The following is a 14,177-nucleotide window of genomic DNA, read 5'->3' on the forward strand; positions in this document are numbered from 1 at the left end:
AGGACTCGATCGAGTGACTCGTCACATCCGATGATCGGGTTCTCCCAACTCTAGTAGTTATTAGTCAGAATGGAATGCAAAGTAGAGAGGGGCTCGATTGCAATCACAATGATTGATGTATCTGAATGTGCACAATGATTCTATGCTTCCAAGGGTTTATGACATTCCAGGGTATTCGTATAAGACTTTCCTGATATATAGTCTGAAGTTCTCTGAAGGAGGGATTGATAATTCAGGTTTTCCAGTCCAGAATGTCTCTAAGGAATGCTTATTCACTCCTCACATTTAAGTCTAATTGTATTCGTCGATGCGGACTGATGGTTTCGATATCAATGAAATTGCATTCTAACAAGCCTTGCACAGTTGAATGCGAGCAGCTCATTCTCACACTCATGGTATCAGACATCCAAATGTATTGGAAAAACTGAACAAAAAATGAGTTTTACTACTTGACAAGATACTTGTTGAAATTATTTACCAGCAGACGTCTTGACATTTGAAAAGTTTTAATGCTAAAGCATCACAAAACTTGTATTTGTAAGAAGCAATCCATCACATACTCTGCTTGAAGCTGTGCGATCTATTCTAAGGTGTTGAGCTGGATCAATCGTGGTCACATTGAGAGTGTAACTGTAACCTGTAACAGTTGAACTACCATAATGCTGATCTGAATAGACACCAAATCCATGTGCTAACATCGATCCGAGTATTTAGAAACTGAACCCATTAAAGAGCTTATATTTGCCTGTTCATATTCTGTCTCTTGGCATTAAGAACCATTTGAAAATATTCAAATGTTTTCTACGTTATAATCATAAACCATAAGAGCTTATATACGTCTATTGATAGTGCCTAAGCATTAAGAACCATTTGCAAAATTTTAAATTTTCTCTACATCATCATCTTGAACCAAGCCCTAGAGCGTATAAACATCACCCACTGCTTCATAGGCTCATGAATAACTTGATGGAAAAGAAGTCGAAGAGATAGAGGGGGAAAACAATTTGCCCAAACTTACATTATCTTAAACTTTAACCAAATGCTTTACATATGAGATTCGACTTCCTCTACATTTATAGTGAAGATGAGTCTCCACCTCATCCATGAAGTACCACAAACAAGATACAAGATTAAATATACAAATAAACAATCAACATATCTATCGTGTTGATAATGATTACATCAGAATTAGAGTGGATAAAATAAGCATACGAGGATTCATTTTCACAAGCTCCCAGAGGTTCTTCTTCTTTTTAATACAGATTTAAGAGATGGTGTAGTGCTTATCAACAGTTTCAAAGACCTCCCATGTACAAGTTACAATCCATTCCATCAGTAAAAGTGACCCAATCTCCAGCACTGATCTCCACACCTTCCCCATACACCTTTACCTTGCAAGCCTTTGAGGAAATAGCATGTGTCTGTGCCTGAGAATGTCCATGAGAACTTGCACGGAAAAGATTCCCACCTGCATATCATATTTGAATGGCATATCAACAATGGATGGAAAGTAAAATGCCCAGGGAACTCCTCAAATTTCTTTAAGAAAAGCTTCCCTAATGTAGGTCTGATTTGGAATGCAGGGCAAGTCAATGGCAACAATTACTGGAAAATAAAATGCCCATGGAAATTTATGAAAACACCAGTCAAACATTTTCAAGGAAATACCCTCAAGCATACCTGTCGCGCAATGCATAACATTTACATAAATACCCCTCAAATCTTTCCAAGGAAATACTCCCATTCTGCACCACAGAGAACGCAGGAGATCACAAATAAAACATTTGAAGAATTTTGTGAAAACTGAGGCAATGTTGCGAGGAGGATTCTCATGTGAAGAATTAGGGCTTCTTAAATTGACAAATGTTTCACTTAAAGAAAATTCTAACTTGTACACAATCATATATATCATTCTGGTTCAAGATCAATGAATGTACAGCACATCAACGACCTGAATGAAAATGTAAAAATTGTAGGCTTTACTTTACACAATTATCCCTTTCTTTTCCTTCTTCTTCAACATCTATAATAGTTGATATAGGACTTCATGGAAATTAGATTAACCTAAATGATCGTACTTCCTTGGATAAACTCAGAGCAATCTCTTTCATACGCAAGTCTTTATCAGTGGAACATACATAGCACGCTCTGGATTTTTTGCATTATAATTACAATGGGGAAACAGGAAATGGAAGGGAAAGAAAGGGTTCACCACATATATGGACCTTCCTTCTTCTTTTTTATAAGTTTCCAAACAATCAATCACGGAATGCCACACTTGTTCAAATCTGCATACACCTCCTCCTATAAAGGAATAACTTTGTGGTCACATCAACTATTTTTTCATATGATGCTGACGGCTAATCAATAAAAAATGATTAGATTGAGGACGAACGCCAACGCAATTAATTAACTTCGTGTCGTCGTAAGCAACCAATTTCCATTGTCTTTCACAATAACCTATCCATAATCGGTCGAGAACTATAGAAACGAAAGTATGGACAATGTTCCAACCTATATTATTACTTAACACGGGAATGATGCGTGGCTTACACTGGCATCACCATTTTTCCGGCGAACTTGCCATCGTTGTTAAGTGTGAATGATGCTCATGCCATGTCACTATCGCTTCAAATTCCGTGGCGCGCACCCACCGATCTGTGTAGGACTCGATTGAGTGACTAGTCCGTCACATCCGATGATGATCGGGGGGTTCTTCTACCACGAGTCTCTAGCAGCCAACTGATACGAGCAGTAGTAGTAATGATGATTAGACCTTTTATGAGCTCTCTCTCTCTCTCTCTCTCTCTCTCTCTCTCTCTCTCATCCATGAGCAGCAATTATAACTTGATTGCTTCCCACATATCGTATTAGTGTCTTAAAATTCATTGTATTCCTTTAGAACAAATATGTATCTGTAATGTTATTATTAAAAATATCCTAAAATGTCAATTATATACCTTAATTTTTGTACAATTTGATCAAGGATTGTTCCAACCTTATGAAAAACACTAAGGTTTCTAGTCAATATAAAGAGAGATACAAGGAATTTTGTATGATATGTATATATGCTTTAAACTAGCCCAGCTCGATGATAACAAACCTCAATCCATTTCTATGGATTGAGCACCTCGTGAAAATCCATGTTGACGAAAATTGTGGATAAAAAAGGTACCATCACGGAGGCTGGTTAGGAATATTACCCATGTCATAAAATAGAGAATGAGTAGTAATATTAAGATCACCAAGCATACTTTAGCAACTTGAATCCAATCTTTCTTCACATATTCCAAAAGCCCGGCCTTGCAAGAATGACAATCAAAGCACAATCTCGATGGATAATTATTCCATCTAGCATGTCAGTCAGACATAATTGAAACTCGTGTTATGTTGATCCATTTTATTGGGGTGACAAATGAATACCCACATGCAATTGGCGGCTTGCAACATCCAGACTTCAAATGGGAAACAAAAGTGTTAAGAAGTAACCACCCTCATACATAAAATGAACAAAGCATCTTTACATACTTTATAGAGAGTATGGTACTAGTAACTAATTACCTTGACATGCTTAATTTGGATAGCTTCATTTTTATCTATTTGTGAAGAGCACAACTCACACTTTGATCATGAATCATGATATATGTACAATGGAATACAACCTTGTTTCCTAGGTTTTGGAAATGCCATATCTTATGTTTTTACATTGCATTAAGTTTATAGCGCGCAACCTAATCATAATGTTAATGTACATGGAATCTACATGTTTTGTGCTTTGTGATTATTCCTATTTGAGTGCTTGGTAGATTGCAACATGTTTCTTTATTCACTTCTCAACTCCTTTTTTACCGTTTAAATATGTATATCAGACACTATTCAAGTGAGAATAATATGATACGTTGATAACAACTGAAAAAGCTTTTTGAGAACATTATATTTTGGTAGTAGATGGTGCATTTAACTACACTTAGTTAAGGGAATGATTAATCCCAATTGTTCAAGCTATTCAATAACATCATGGTTTGAAGATATGGTTTTTAAAGGTAATAAGAGGACAATATGAAGGACATATATTGATTCACACATTTATTGTGTGTGTGGGTGTGCATGCACATATGTGTTGTGTTTTTGCATACATGCAATTGTTGAATGTGTAGCTAAGTAATATGTGAAGAAACTTGACGTACACATTAGATAGACATGAAGACATGTCTTAGACCTACACCATATATCTCACCGGGTTCATTTATAATACCTCGATGGGGGAGAGCTCCGCGGTCTCAAACTCAAGAAGTGTTGGATAGTTTTGGTCTAGAGCCACACAAATTCTACTATCTTGGATGCACAACTTCATTTTCACCCAATTGAAGGGATCCGACACCTGGATTATTTATTCACGTTATGCCTTACGTACCAAAGGCCCTAGAAAACTATATTTAGGGTGATTAAACTTTGAAATGTCATTGACTTCTATCTTTTCTATCCAAATGCTCTTTAGGTTTTGTTATTTCCCAAAATGCCATATAAACAAAAACAAGATGAATTCACTTGAAAAATGCCCAAATAGCATGTGTAGTTAAGAAAAAGGACCATGCATTTTTGTGAGAGCATGTTAACTTAGGGCATTAAAGAATATCACAAAAGATATGGGCATTCAGAGATTAAAGAAAAACATAAAGGGTATTTCAGAGTTTTCTTTGATGATCAATAACCAAATAAAAATAAATTGGTCATCTTATCCTAAAACCATTGGGAATAATCACTGACGTGATACTCTTTGAACATGTAACTTTGGCCTTTATGCCCTCCCCCACTAATAGACACAAAAAAACCAAATAGAGTAAAACAAAATAATAGCAAGAGGAGAAAAAGAAGCATGATAAGGTATGCCCATATTAGAACGAGCTTACATTTTGTAACACCCACTGCACCAACTATTGAGGTTAAAAACAAGGTAATCCCAATGAATATGGTTGGTCCTTCCAAAAATATCAGACAATCAATATGATGTCTAAAAGCTAACCATAAACCAGCAACAATAAGCGGCACATAGAGTAATAAATTTAAGACAATTGTTATTGTTAGGATTTGAATAGATTGTGTAACTCTAGTTAAACGAGAACCCTCATTATGAACTGGTTGATTCATTTTCCAATCAAACAAATGCATGCACATGTGCATTCATTTGATTGCACATGCACATTCATTTCCAATCAAATGAATGCATGCACATCGCTAGTGTGACTAACACTTGACCAACAGTCACAATGAAACACTTGACCAACATTAGAAAATGGTTCCAAAGTTTACATTCGTGTAGTTTGCTTCAAGCTGAGAATTTTTAAACGAGTGAGAGCTTTTGAGCATGATTACATGGTAAAAGTTATCCTTGTATCTCTTTCATATTGGTAAAGCAATCCAATTCTACCATGCTTAGTAACAAGGTAATTTCAATATTCTTTGTGTATCGTTGTGGAGATGAGGTATGCATAAGTGTATCTATAACACCATTACCTAATATTGCAAGGTTTCCCAAAGGGATCGAGCCTTTTTTATTTGTTAACCTCTTTTTCATAAACTTGATACTAGGTCAGTGTACATATTCAACTTTAAATTTTGTCATTACACAATCTGAATGAAGTATACTAAATTATTTGCCAACATATGGGAGTGTTGTGAGTATTATTATTTGGTGTGTTCTACTATATTCATCACTCTTGTTTTGAAAATTATATAGTTTTACATTATAATATGAGGTATTATCAACCAATTTGTATGTCCATGAGTCTCGGATTGCATGTGCCCGCAACAAAGATATCTCAAAGGAGCGATAGCATTGGACAATCTTAGCTTGCCCTATAGTTTGGGACACTATTGCATGTGGAAACATTAAAAGTGATGGGAAAGTGTTAAGCATCAAAGTAATTGTGAAGAAGCCTACAATTTCATTTACTTCATAGTTTGACATTCTCTCTAGAGAAGAAATTGATGAATTGTGTTTTCAATAATATTACCAATGTGAAATGTGAAATTCCAATAATCAAATAATTGCTGAAGGATTTTTTATGCTTTAAGTCTTAGGTCTTTTCACATATTAACAAGGTTGCCTTTATTGTGAAGTTCTTGATTTATAGGAATAAAAGTTCCAACAATCAAGAGAATAGAAGCTAGACACTTTGATAAAAGTGAGTACATACAACCAAAGGACTCTTGGAGACACTATGAAAAAGAGGAAAGCTACAATCACACAATAATTACATGACATTAATGATTAGACCTTTTGTAGGAACTAGCATAGGACTCTAGGAGAGATACCCACAAAATAAGGAATAAGTTCGTGGAAATGTACATTACCAAGGCCTAATTTGAATTACAAGTTTGAAAGACCAGATAACAAATTCAATCTTAACATTTCACTCATTTTCCATTGTTGGATATGTTTTAACCTACATGGAAATAAAACCTTTCATTATTCACTACATTAATACAAATTTATCTCTTAGATATCTAAAACATGGGACATTTCCTATTTGTTGATCATTTTGGTGTTTAACCTTTGTAAAGTGTGAAATCAATTACCATAGATGCAACATAACAATATCCATAAATATGGTAATGTCATATTTATGGCATACCATCTATAGTTGTATTCATATGAGACTAAATGCAAAACCAAACTCTAAAAATATATTTCAAATAGAGAACCAAAATGACATTAAGTAATAAAATACTTTAGAGAGTCCATGAGTGAGGTAACTGCAAAATGACTTAATTGAACCATTGAATTCAACATTGAATGAGAATATAATTAAACTTTCAAATCTGCTGACAAAATAAGAACACAAATGAGCTCCACCACTAACTAGTACCTCGATATCAAGGACATAATAGACCTTCAAGAACAAATACACCAATTGCATTTATTGTAGAAACACAACATATGCAAGTGCATACATTATCAAAATTGCAAAATGACAAAATTGGCTGAATTGTATCAAATTGGGCACTCACATGGAAGAATCCCAAGATCAAACAAATGGAAACCAAGAAAATGCACAGTTGCTGATGACCCCTACTGAAACATTACGCTTAATCCACATCTAATCCATATCATCCTTTCGTACACAATACAAACAAGTAATAGCTGCATATTATGAATTAAACATATATAGACAATCTCCAATTACAGCTATTAATATGCATTTCTCACAATTAAAATAACTTTTCCAACAACAAAGATTTTGTTAAGACATACTGAATAGTATCACTGTTACATGCATAGACGTACAGATGATTCCTTAACAGACCATTACTCACATAGTTTCTTTAAAAAGATAAACCATGAGCAAGACAGAGAGACATTGCGAACATGTGAAATTCTAAGACACGTGTAACATACATTGTTTTAACAATTTGTTGAAGAACCCGAAGTTGTGTTCCAGGATAGAGACAGGGAATTCCTGTACACAATCTCCATTTCCATGAAGGGTAGGCCAAAAAGAAATCCTAAAAATACAATCTCCCTAACCCTTCAAATTTTACCTGGAACTCATGACTTTTTTCTTAAGTCATAAACATATCAAATAAGCCGTTAGAGCGTCAGTGGCCACATGAGCATGACCCATTTGATATACATTATGGTGGGACAAGTGAAAGATCAGAACATGTGAAGGGGATTTTCTATTGCGTTCATCATGACAAAATCCCCACTGAATTTCACAATGTTCAATCAACTAATTAGCTTGGCTTCGGAATGCCTGTTGCAGCTGGAGGACCTGCTGTCTCTGTTCTGGAGGCAAAGAATTAATCTGTTCGTGCGTCAAATTCATAACTTGTTGCAGCAATACCTTCTGTTGCTCTGCCTCAATAGATGCCTACATGAGAAAGGGATCATTAAAGCATCTTTTGTAGCCACAAGGGTGAAAGTGAGCTTCACATGCTTGTCTTTAGAAAGAGAGTCCTAACTTCTAGGAAAACATGCATAGGTTTCCAAATTTTAATAGAATATCCCTATCAGTACAAAATATACCATTAAACAGGGGTACTCTAGTGGCTTTTTAAAGCTTAAGGGTATTGGAGGAAATATAGATATTTTGGTGTTTTCCCTATAATAAATAGATATAAACCTGTGGTGGTTGCAGTTGTTGAGGTTGAGATTGTGCCACCTGCTGCCCATATCCTTGAGCATGATTTAAGGGAGGTGGTGCATTGGCAGGAGCAGCTGCATAAGGATGATGTCCAGGTGCCACATGGCCAATAGGTGCAGCTGCACTAGTCTGTGGTAAAGCCAAAGACCCACTCGATGCCATTTGTTGATTCCATATTCCTAAAGGAGCAGACCCACTAGGAGAACCTAGGCCTGGGTGTGAATGACCACCACCCAATGGTAAAATGACACTTTGTGTGTTCGCATTCATATCAAGTCGAGACATCTGAAAAATAATGAAATTCTCATATGTATGCTTAAAATTTTAAAAAAGGGGCAAAGACTTTCTCAAACCTGAAACATATGCTGCGGCAATGGCTGATTAGGCAAAGGTGGATGGATCTGCTGGAATGGCATACCAATGTTTGTCTGAGAGCCACCTTGTTGCTGCATCAATAATAGTTGAAACATATAAAGGTGAGAGAAACTAAGAAAACAGATACATATTTAATATAATTTTAGTCCACTGGACGCCTTGAAGCCAAATGGCTCACAAAACTGACATAACAAACAAAAGCAATACACTTGCGAACAAAAATAGGTTTTAAATCAATGTAATACTGGTTAGGAAGAATAGATATGCCATGCCTGATAAGGAAGTTGCGGATGATAAGGAGGACCTTGCGTAGGGTGAAAACCCATACCCTGTGAATGCTGATGTTGAGGCTGTGATGAAGGTCCCAAAGGCCGTGGCTGTTGTGGTAAAGGTGGTGTTGGTGGTTGCATAGGTTGAGGTGGATGTGACTGTGGATGTTGTATCGGTGTAGATGAAGACATTGATAATGAATGTGATTGTATCATAGTGGACCGAGGACTAAGTTGCTGATGAATTTGAATGTTTTGCTGATAAGGAAAGGAGGATTGACTAGGTTGTAATGCAGCACTTGGAGCTTGGGACAACATAGGCTGTTGTTGAAACGGGAAGGATGATTGTACAGCTGGTGGTTGTGTTGTAGTGGTTGCTTGTCCTTGAGGCAATTGAACTTGCAGTTGTGGTAGCACTTGTGGTTGAGTTTGCAGAGGAGATATTTGTGGAATGGGAGGAGACTGAGTTATTACAGTTCTTACTTGAGTTTGACTAGACGGCACCTGCCCCAGTGGAGCCTGTGCTGGTTGCGAAGTTTGAGCTTGCAGACTTGCAAGAGGTGACTTCATATAACAAGAAAACTAATTAGAATAGACAGTTGTCCTATGCTGCATGAAAGCTAGTTATGCATAAACGTAAGAATTGTTCGAAAGTACAACCAGCAGATGTATGAATGTGTCAATGTAACAGAAAACTAGTTTAGTTTCTCACCGTCTCTGGGGCTCTCACCATACCTAACATTATCTGAGCCTGTAAAACAAAGAGAAAGCATTAATCAATGCCAAGAATCACAAAGATATTATGATTTACAAAGAGAAGTAAATGATTGATTAACTAGGTATCTAGATGTTAAGCTTGATTTAATCTTAGTACTCTATTTACCTACCTGGAAAAGAGTTTTAGTTAACTGGGGGTTTGCAATTAGGATTTGGCGAGCTTGCTGTTGATTCTGATGAATCAAATCCTGCAGATACAGAAAATAAGAGATAGGCGTAGCCAGCTATAATATTTCAAGAACAAAAGCCAAAAATCACTTGCACTTGCCTTCATCTGAGAAAGAAGCTGATATAATTGGTGCTTTGACATGTTAGCTAGGTTACTAGTTATTGTATCAGCAGTTACACTTGATGCCTCCATTCCTCCACTACCCGGTAGGCTCACAGTTCCTAAATTGGTGTCATTCATTATAGAAACTAGGAGTAGCGGTCTACAATTGCCTTCTGACCTGCAAGCTCAAAAAACAGTATGAAAAACCTGCTCTCATAAAACAACGATCTCAGAAAATTCTAATGCAGCACCATTAGTAGTATTTTATTGGATGAATCCTAACAAAACAATCCCTTCTATTATATGCAGGAAAACCCAAGCATATCAAAGAAAGTTAGCATGTTCCGGATTGAGGAAATTAGAGAAATGTCATTATTCTAGTATTGTGGATAATTAAGCTGCTTTACCCTCTTTCCACCATCAAAGATTTTAAGCAAATAGAAATAATTGAAACAGAGTAAGTGTGCACCAGTTGTGTTCTCTCAGTAGGCAGATTATAAGCTGTCATCATGCATACATATTTGGGGTAAGTTATGCATAAGTTTGCAAATGGCCCTGTGATATCATCTTATCACAGCTAGAAACTCAAACTTGATAGTGCAATTCTACCACTATAATGATAATGGAAATTTCATTAACTTGTCGTTCCCACACCATACAAAATCTGATTTCAGTTTCTCAGCCAATAAAAACAGCAATGTAGTTCAATAACTTGAGGTTCGCATCTTACTGAAACAACTAGCAAGAGAAATATCCCATTTCCTATGACTGCATACCTAAATTGACCTGAAAATCAAATTGGGTTACAGATTTTTTAGAATATAATGAGTGTTACATAACATAGACAGAGGTTTGCAAAAGTCGCAGATAACCTCTTTAAAAATGGAAAAGAATTTTTTTCCATCATTGTGGTTGGATTACTGTGGAAAGATTATTGCTTTATAATTAATCAATAAGCACTATAAAGATTTTAAAAAACTTGCAGTAGGAAATTCTGCAGAGATCTAAACAAGATAATAACATGATGTGGTGAAAAAACATAGACCTTGACAGAAAACGTCACTGAAAGATGTGGTCATACGTCCATATGACTAGACTTTCCATTTTGAATGCAACTTGTGAATGAAAGAGAATGTATTGATCTCTTGGGAAGATAAAATTATATACAAAACATGGCACACTTAAATGTATCTTTCTAAGTTCATATGCCTAAGTTCTTCATAGCTTGAAAGCAAATATCATATTTCACCACTCCCTTCAAGTACATACACCTAAGTTCTTCATAGCTTGATAGCAAATATCATATTTCACCACTCCCTTCAAGTATCATAAACATTTAAACTTTATGGATAGTGAAGTTTCCCAGATAAATAATATAAGCTCCATACTAAAGATTGCCTCAAGTTAACAGAAAAGAAAATTTAATTGCAATGAAACAATACCTTAATACACAACATTCTGAACAGAAAGCAGAAAAAGTATTTGTACATATGTAGGAGGTAACTAAAGGAGTTGAATAAAAAAGTGTATTTCATATGAAGTAGCGCACATTGTTGAAAACCTAAGTATTCTCTTCTCCCAGGTTTATTTTGATGACCCACCAGGAAAAGGAAGCTAACCAGCTTCAAAAAGGTATTTTCTGGACCTGTCCTCTGGGATGCAACAGAATTAATCTGCACTTCCAACTGTTGACAAGAAAAAAGAGACCACGTTAGTTTTGAACAGGCTCAATATTTTGCCCAAAAAGAAGAGAAGAAAAGGCAGTGTAATCAGCCATATGTTGGTTAAAAAATAACATGGAACAAGGACTGACTCCTAAGAAAACCAACAAAAGAGGTTGAACTTTACCACGTGTATCACATTAAAATAGAAAACGCGGTCTAACATATTAGATTATCTACCCAAAACATTAATTTAGGCTTTTGAATAAATTTCAATGATCACACGAAGACTCCTTTTGTTACAATGTTTCAAGGAAGAGCCGTGGATTTTAGAAAGTACTGGGTTAAGTGTGATAAAATGATTCTTTCATTAAGAGATTCGGGTAGCATTACCTTAAATGTGATATGAACATTCTTTAAATCCTCATATGATACATAATCTGAACACTCTTTAACCTGAAGGTAAGTGTATCCTAACTATATCTTAAGGTTTACATCATTACAAAAATATAGAAAAAAACGTAAAAAAGAGCTATAATTGTATCACTTCTAAATAGTTCCAATTCAACAATTAACTAGGAAAGAGAAAAAAACGTGAGGAAATACATCAATATCTAGAGGAATATCAAAGATGTTATGTTCATGAATGAGCATGGGACATATTTTTGAGTGTTTGCTAGGTCTAGCTAGACAAATCTTTACAGGATCCAAGTTTCTGTTGTGCATCAACAGGTCTGTGTATCATGGTCACATCCTTGATCTCATTTTTACATCATATCATAATCTTGGCCCAGGGAATAAAGAGTGATTGCAAACTATACAAAAGAAACGCCGCAGCAATGGCAAAAGTGGTAGTCAAACAAACTTCAAAACTATTAGAAAAACTTCGCTGCTGAAGAACTGCTGAAGAACGGCCAGTCCCTGCAGGAATTGACTGTTTTGTCCTACAAATAAAAAAACTTAAATTCTACAAAATAGCCATATGCAACACACAGAACATTGGCAGGACCCAAGCATCAAAGACAGAACAAGGTGTATCTTTAAAACCTATACAAACCCGTATAGTTTGAAACTCCCCTCCATATAAGCTCACATCCCCATCACATCATTCTCAATTCCAATTTAAAACTGTGACTTGCATCCATGACAAAATGGAGAAAAGGAAAGTTCGCATAAATTGCGGCCATCCACACAACCCTTCAGCCTCACTTTTTCTCAATCTGGTGTCAAACTACATTCCTCCCTCACATTGACGTTAAATAAAACTTTTAAACCTAGCCTCAGCTTCCAGCAACAGATTGATTGTTTAAACAGTGTAAATATGTGCTTTCTAAAAAGGAATCAAGATTACATCTCCTAGGCACTATTCAACTTCATAACTAATATCTAAAATCTAAGAAATAAATGAAGGTTTTTCATATAAAGATGGAGCCAGTTTAGTTGAGTCAAGGTTGGGTTACTAATCATGCTTACTCAATAGTGGCAACAAACGAAACACTCCAACACCCACATACATAATGCTGCCGAAATGCACACAGAAAGTTTTAGAACACCCAAACTTTGTAAGCAACAACTCTCTAAGAGATAATATATCGTTTACGAATTGCTGGTTTGAACATTATTAAAATTAAGAAAAGACGAACTCATATACTGTCAAAAAACATCTCACGCTCCTATTCTATTCAACCATTTATATGGTTGTTTTCAAAGGTTTTTACATGATTTCTTTCGCATTGTCAATTAACCCTCTCTCACTTTCTAAATAGTTTCTGAATGCTACGCTTGTAAGGAAAATGCGAACGTAATATGTCACTCTTGTGCATAATGTCTTGTTCATGTGGCGATCGAGGCCAACGTTGAGAGAAAATATCCCAGGAACTGTCGATTAAGCTCCTCACCTATATTCGTAATATAACACAACACCAACCATTTTCTTCTTTATGACCACATGAAACGAGCTGCAAATTTTATGTGAAGTTAAAATCGAAGCGTATAACTGAATCAAAATACAGAATGTATTTAACTTAAACCTAAGAATGTTTCCTTCCATTTTTCACTTTGAGGGAGAAAACAAGAATGATTTCCCGTATATCAAACACAATCTGAACAAGAAATCACCTTTATTGACGAAAGAACATAAGCTTATTTGAAAGAAGATGAAGAAAGATAGGACTTTTAGGCTAAAAAAAGAACACGTGAAAAGAACGAGAGAACGGGATACGCAGAAACGAAATGATAATGCAGTTTAAAGAGGCTCCATGAATTTGATGCTTTAAAGGAGACGGGATCGAGGACGAACAGAAACAGGTAAACATACATTGGTTCGAAGCGATTCGTGAGCGCGAGCATGAAACAAGAGCAGGAAACAGACCGAGAGAGAGAGAGACAGAGAGGGAGAGGGAGAGAAGGATTCTCTGTGTACTGACCTTGACGTTGACGTGTGTGTCGGGAGGGATGAAGAAAGCGATGGTTCTGCAGAAGACCGCAGAGCTGGAAATCGCGAGGGAGGGACCAGATTCGAAGAACCCTAACTGTGTATGTATATGTATGTATCATGTATGTATATATGTATGTATATATGTATGTATGTATGTATATGTATGTATGTGTGTGTGTATGTATGTATATGTGTGTATGTATGTATAATGTATGCTCGTTGCTATCCTGCACCAAATCA

General features: G+C 36.0%; 2 protein-coding genes across 2 annotated transcripts; both read right to left on the minus strand.

Annotated features, from left to right (window-relative positions):
* Positions 1–2,952: 2,952 nt before the first annotated feature.
* Positions 2,953–5,393, minus strand: LOC147869562 (tetraspanin-2-like). The gene is made up of 3 exons (XM_087338981.1): positions 5,311–5,393; positions 4,256–4,381; positions 2,953–3,455 (listed from the first exon to the last, which is right to left on the minus strand). Exons 1-3 carry the CDS (start codon positions 5,365–5,367, stop codon positions 3,360–3,362), a joined length of 279 nt encoding a protein of 92 aa, XP_087195107.1. The 5' UTR covers positions 5,368–5,393; the 3' UTR covers positions 2,953–3,359.
* A 2,089-nt stretch (positions 5,394–7,482) lies between these two features.
* Positions 7,483–13,946, minus strand: LOC147869563 (uncharacterized). Its single transcript, XM_087330901.1, has 9 exons — positions 13,927–13,946; positions 11,401–11,524; positions 9,837–10,017; positions 9,679–9,756; positions 9,504–9,542; positions 8,795–9,355; positions 8,501–8,593; positions 8,127–8,432; positions 7,483–7,874 (listed from the first exon to the last, which is right to left on the minus strand). Exons 3-9 carry the CDS (start codon positions 9,975–9,977, stop codon positions 7,734–7,736), a joined length of 1,359 nt encoding a protein of 452 aa, XP_087187027.1. The 5' UTR covers positions 9,978–10,017; positions 11,401–11,524; positions 13,927–13,946; the 3' UTR covers positions 7,483–7,733.
* Positions 13,947–14,177: the final 231 nt, after the last annotated feature.

Source organism: Azolla caroliniana, unplaced genomic scaffold, assembly GCF_043228905.1.
Source record: "Azolla caroliniana isolate FFs.n. ecotype wild unplaced genomic scaffold, voAzoCaro1.0.p SCAF_1, whole genome shotgun sequence".
In the NCBI taxonomy this organism is placed as follows: domain Eukaryota; kingdom Viridiplantae; phylum Streptophyta; class Polypodiopsida; order Salviniales; family Salviniaceae; genus Azolla; species Azolla caroliniana.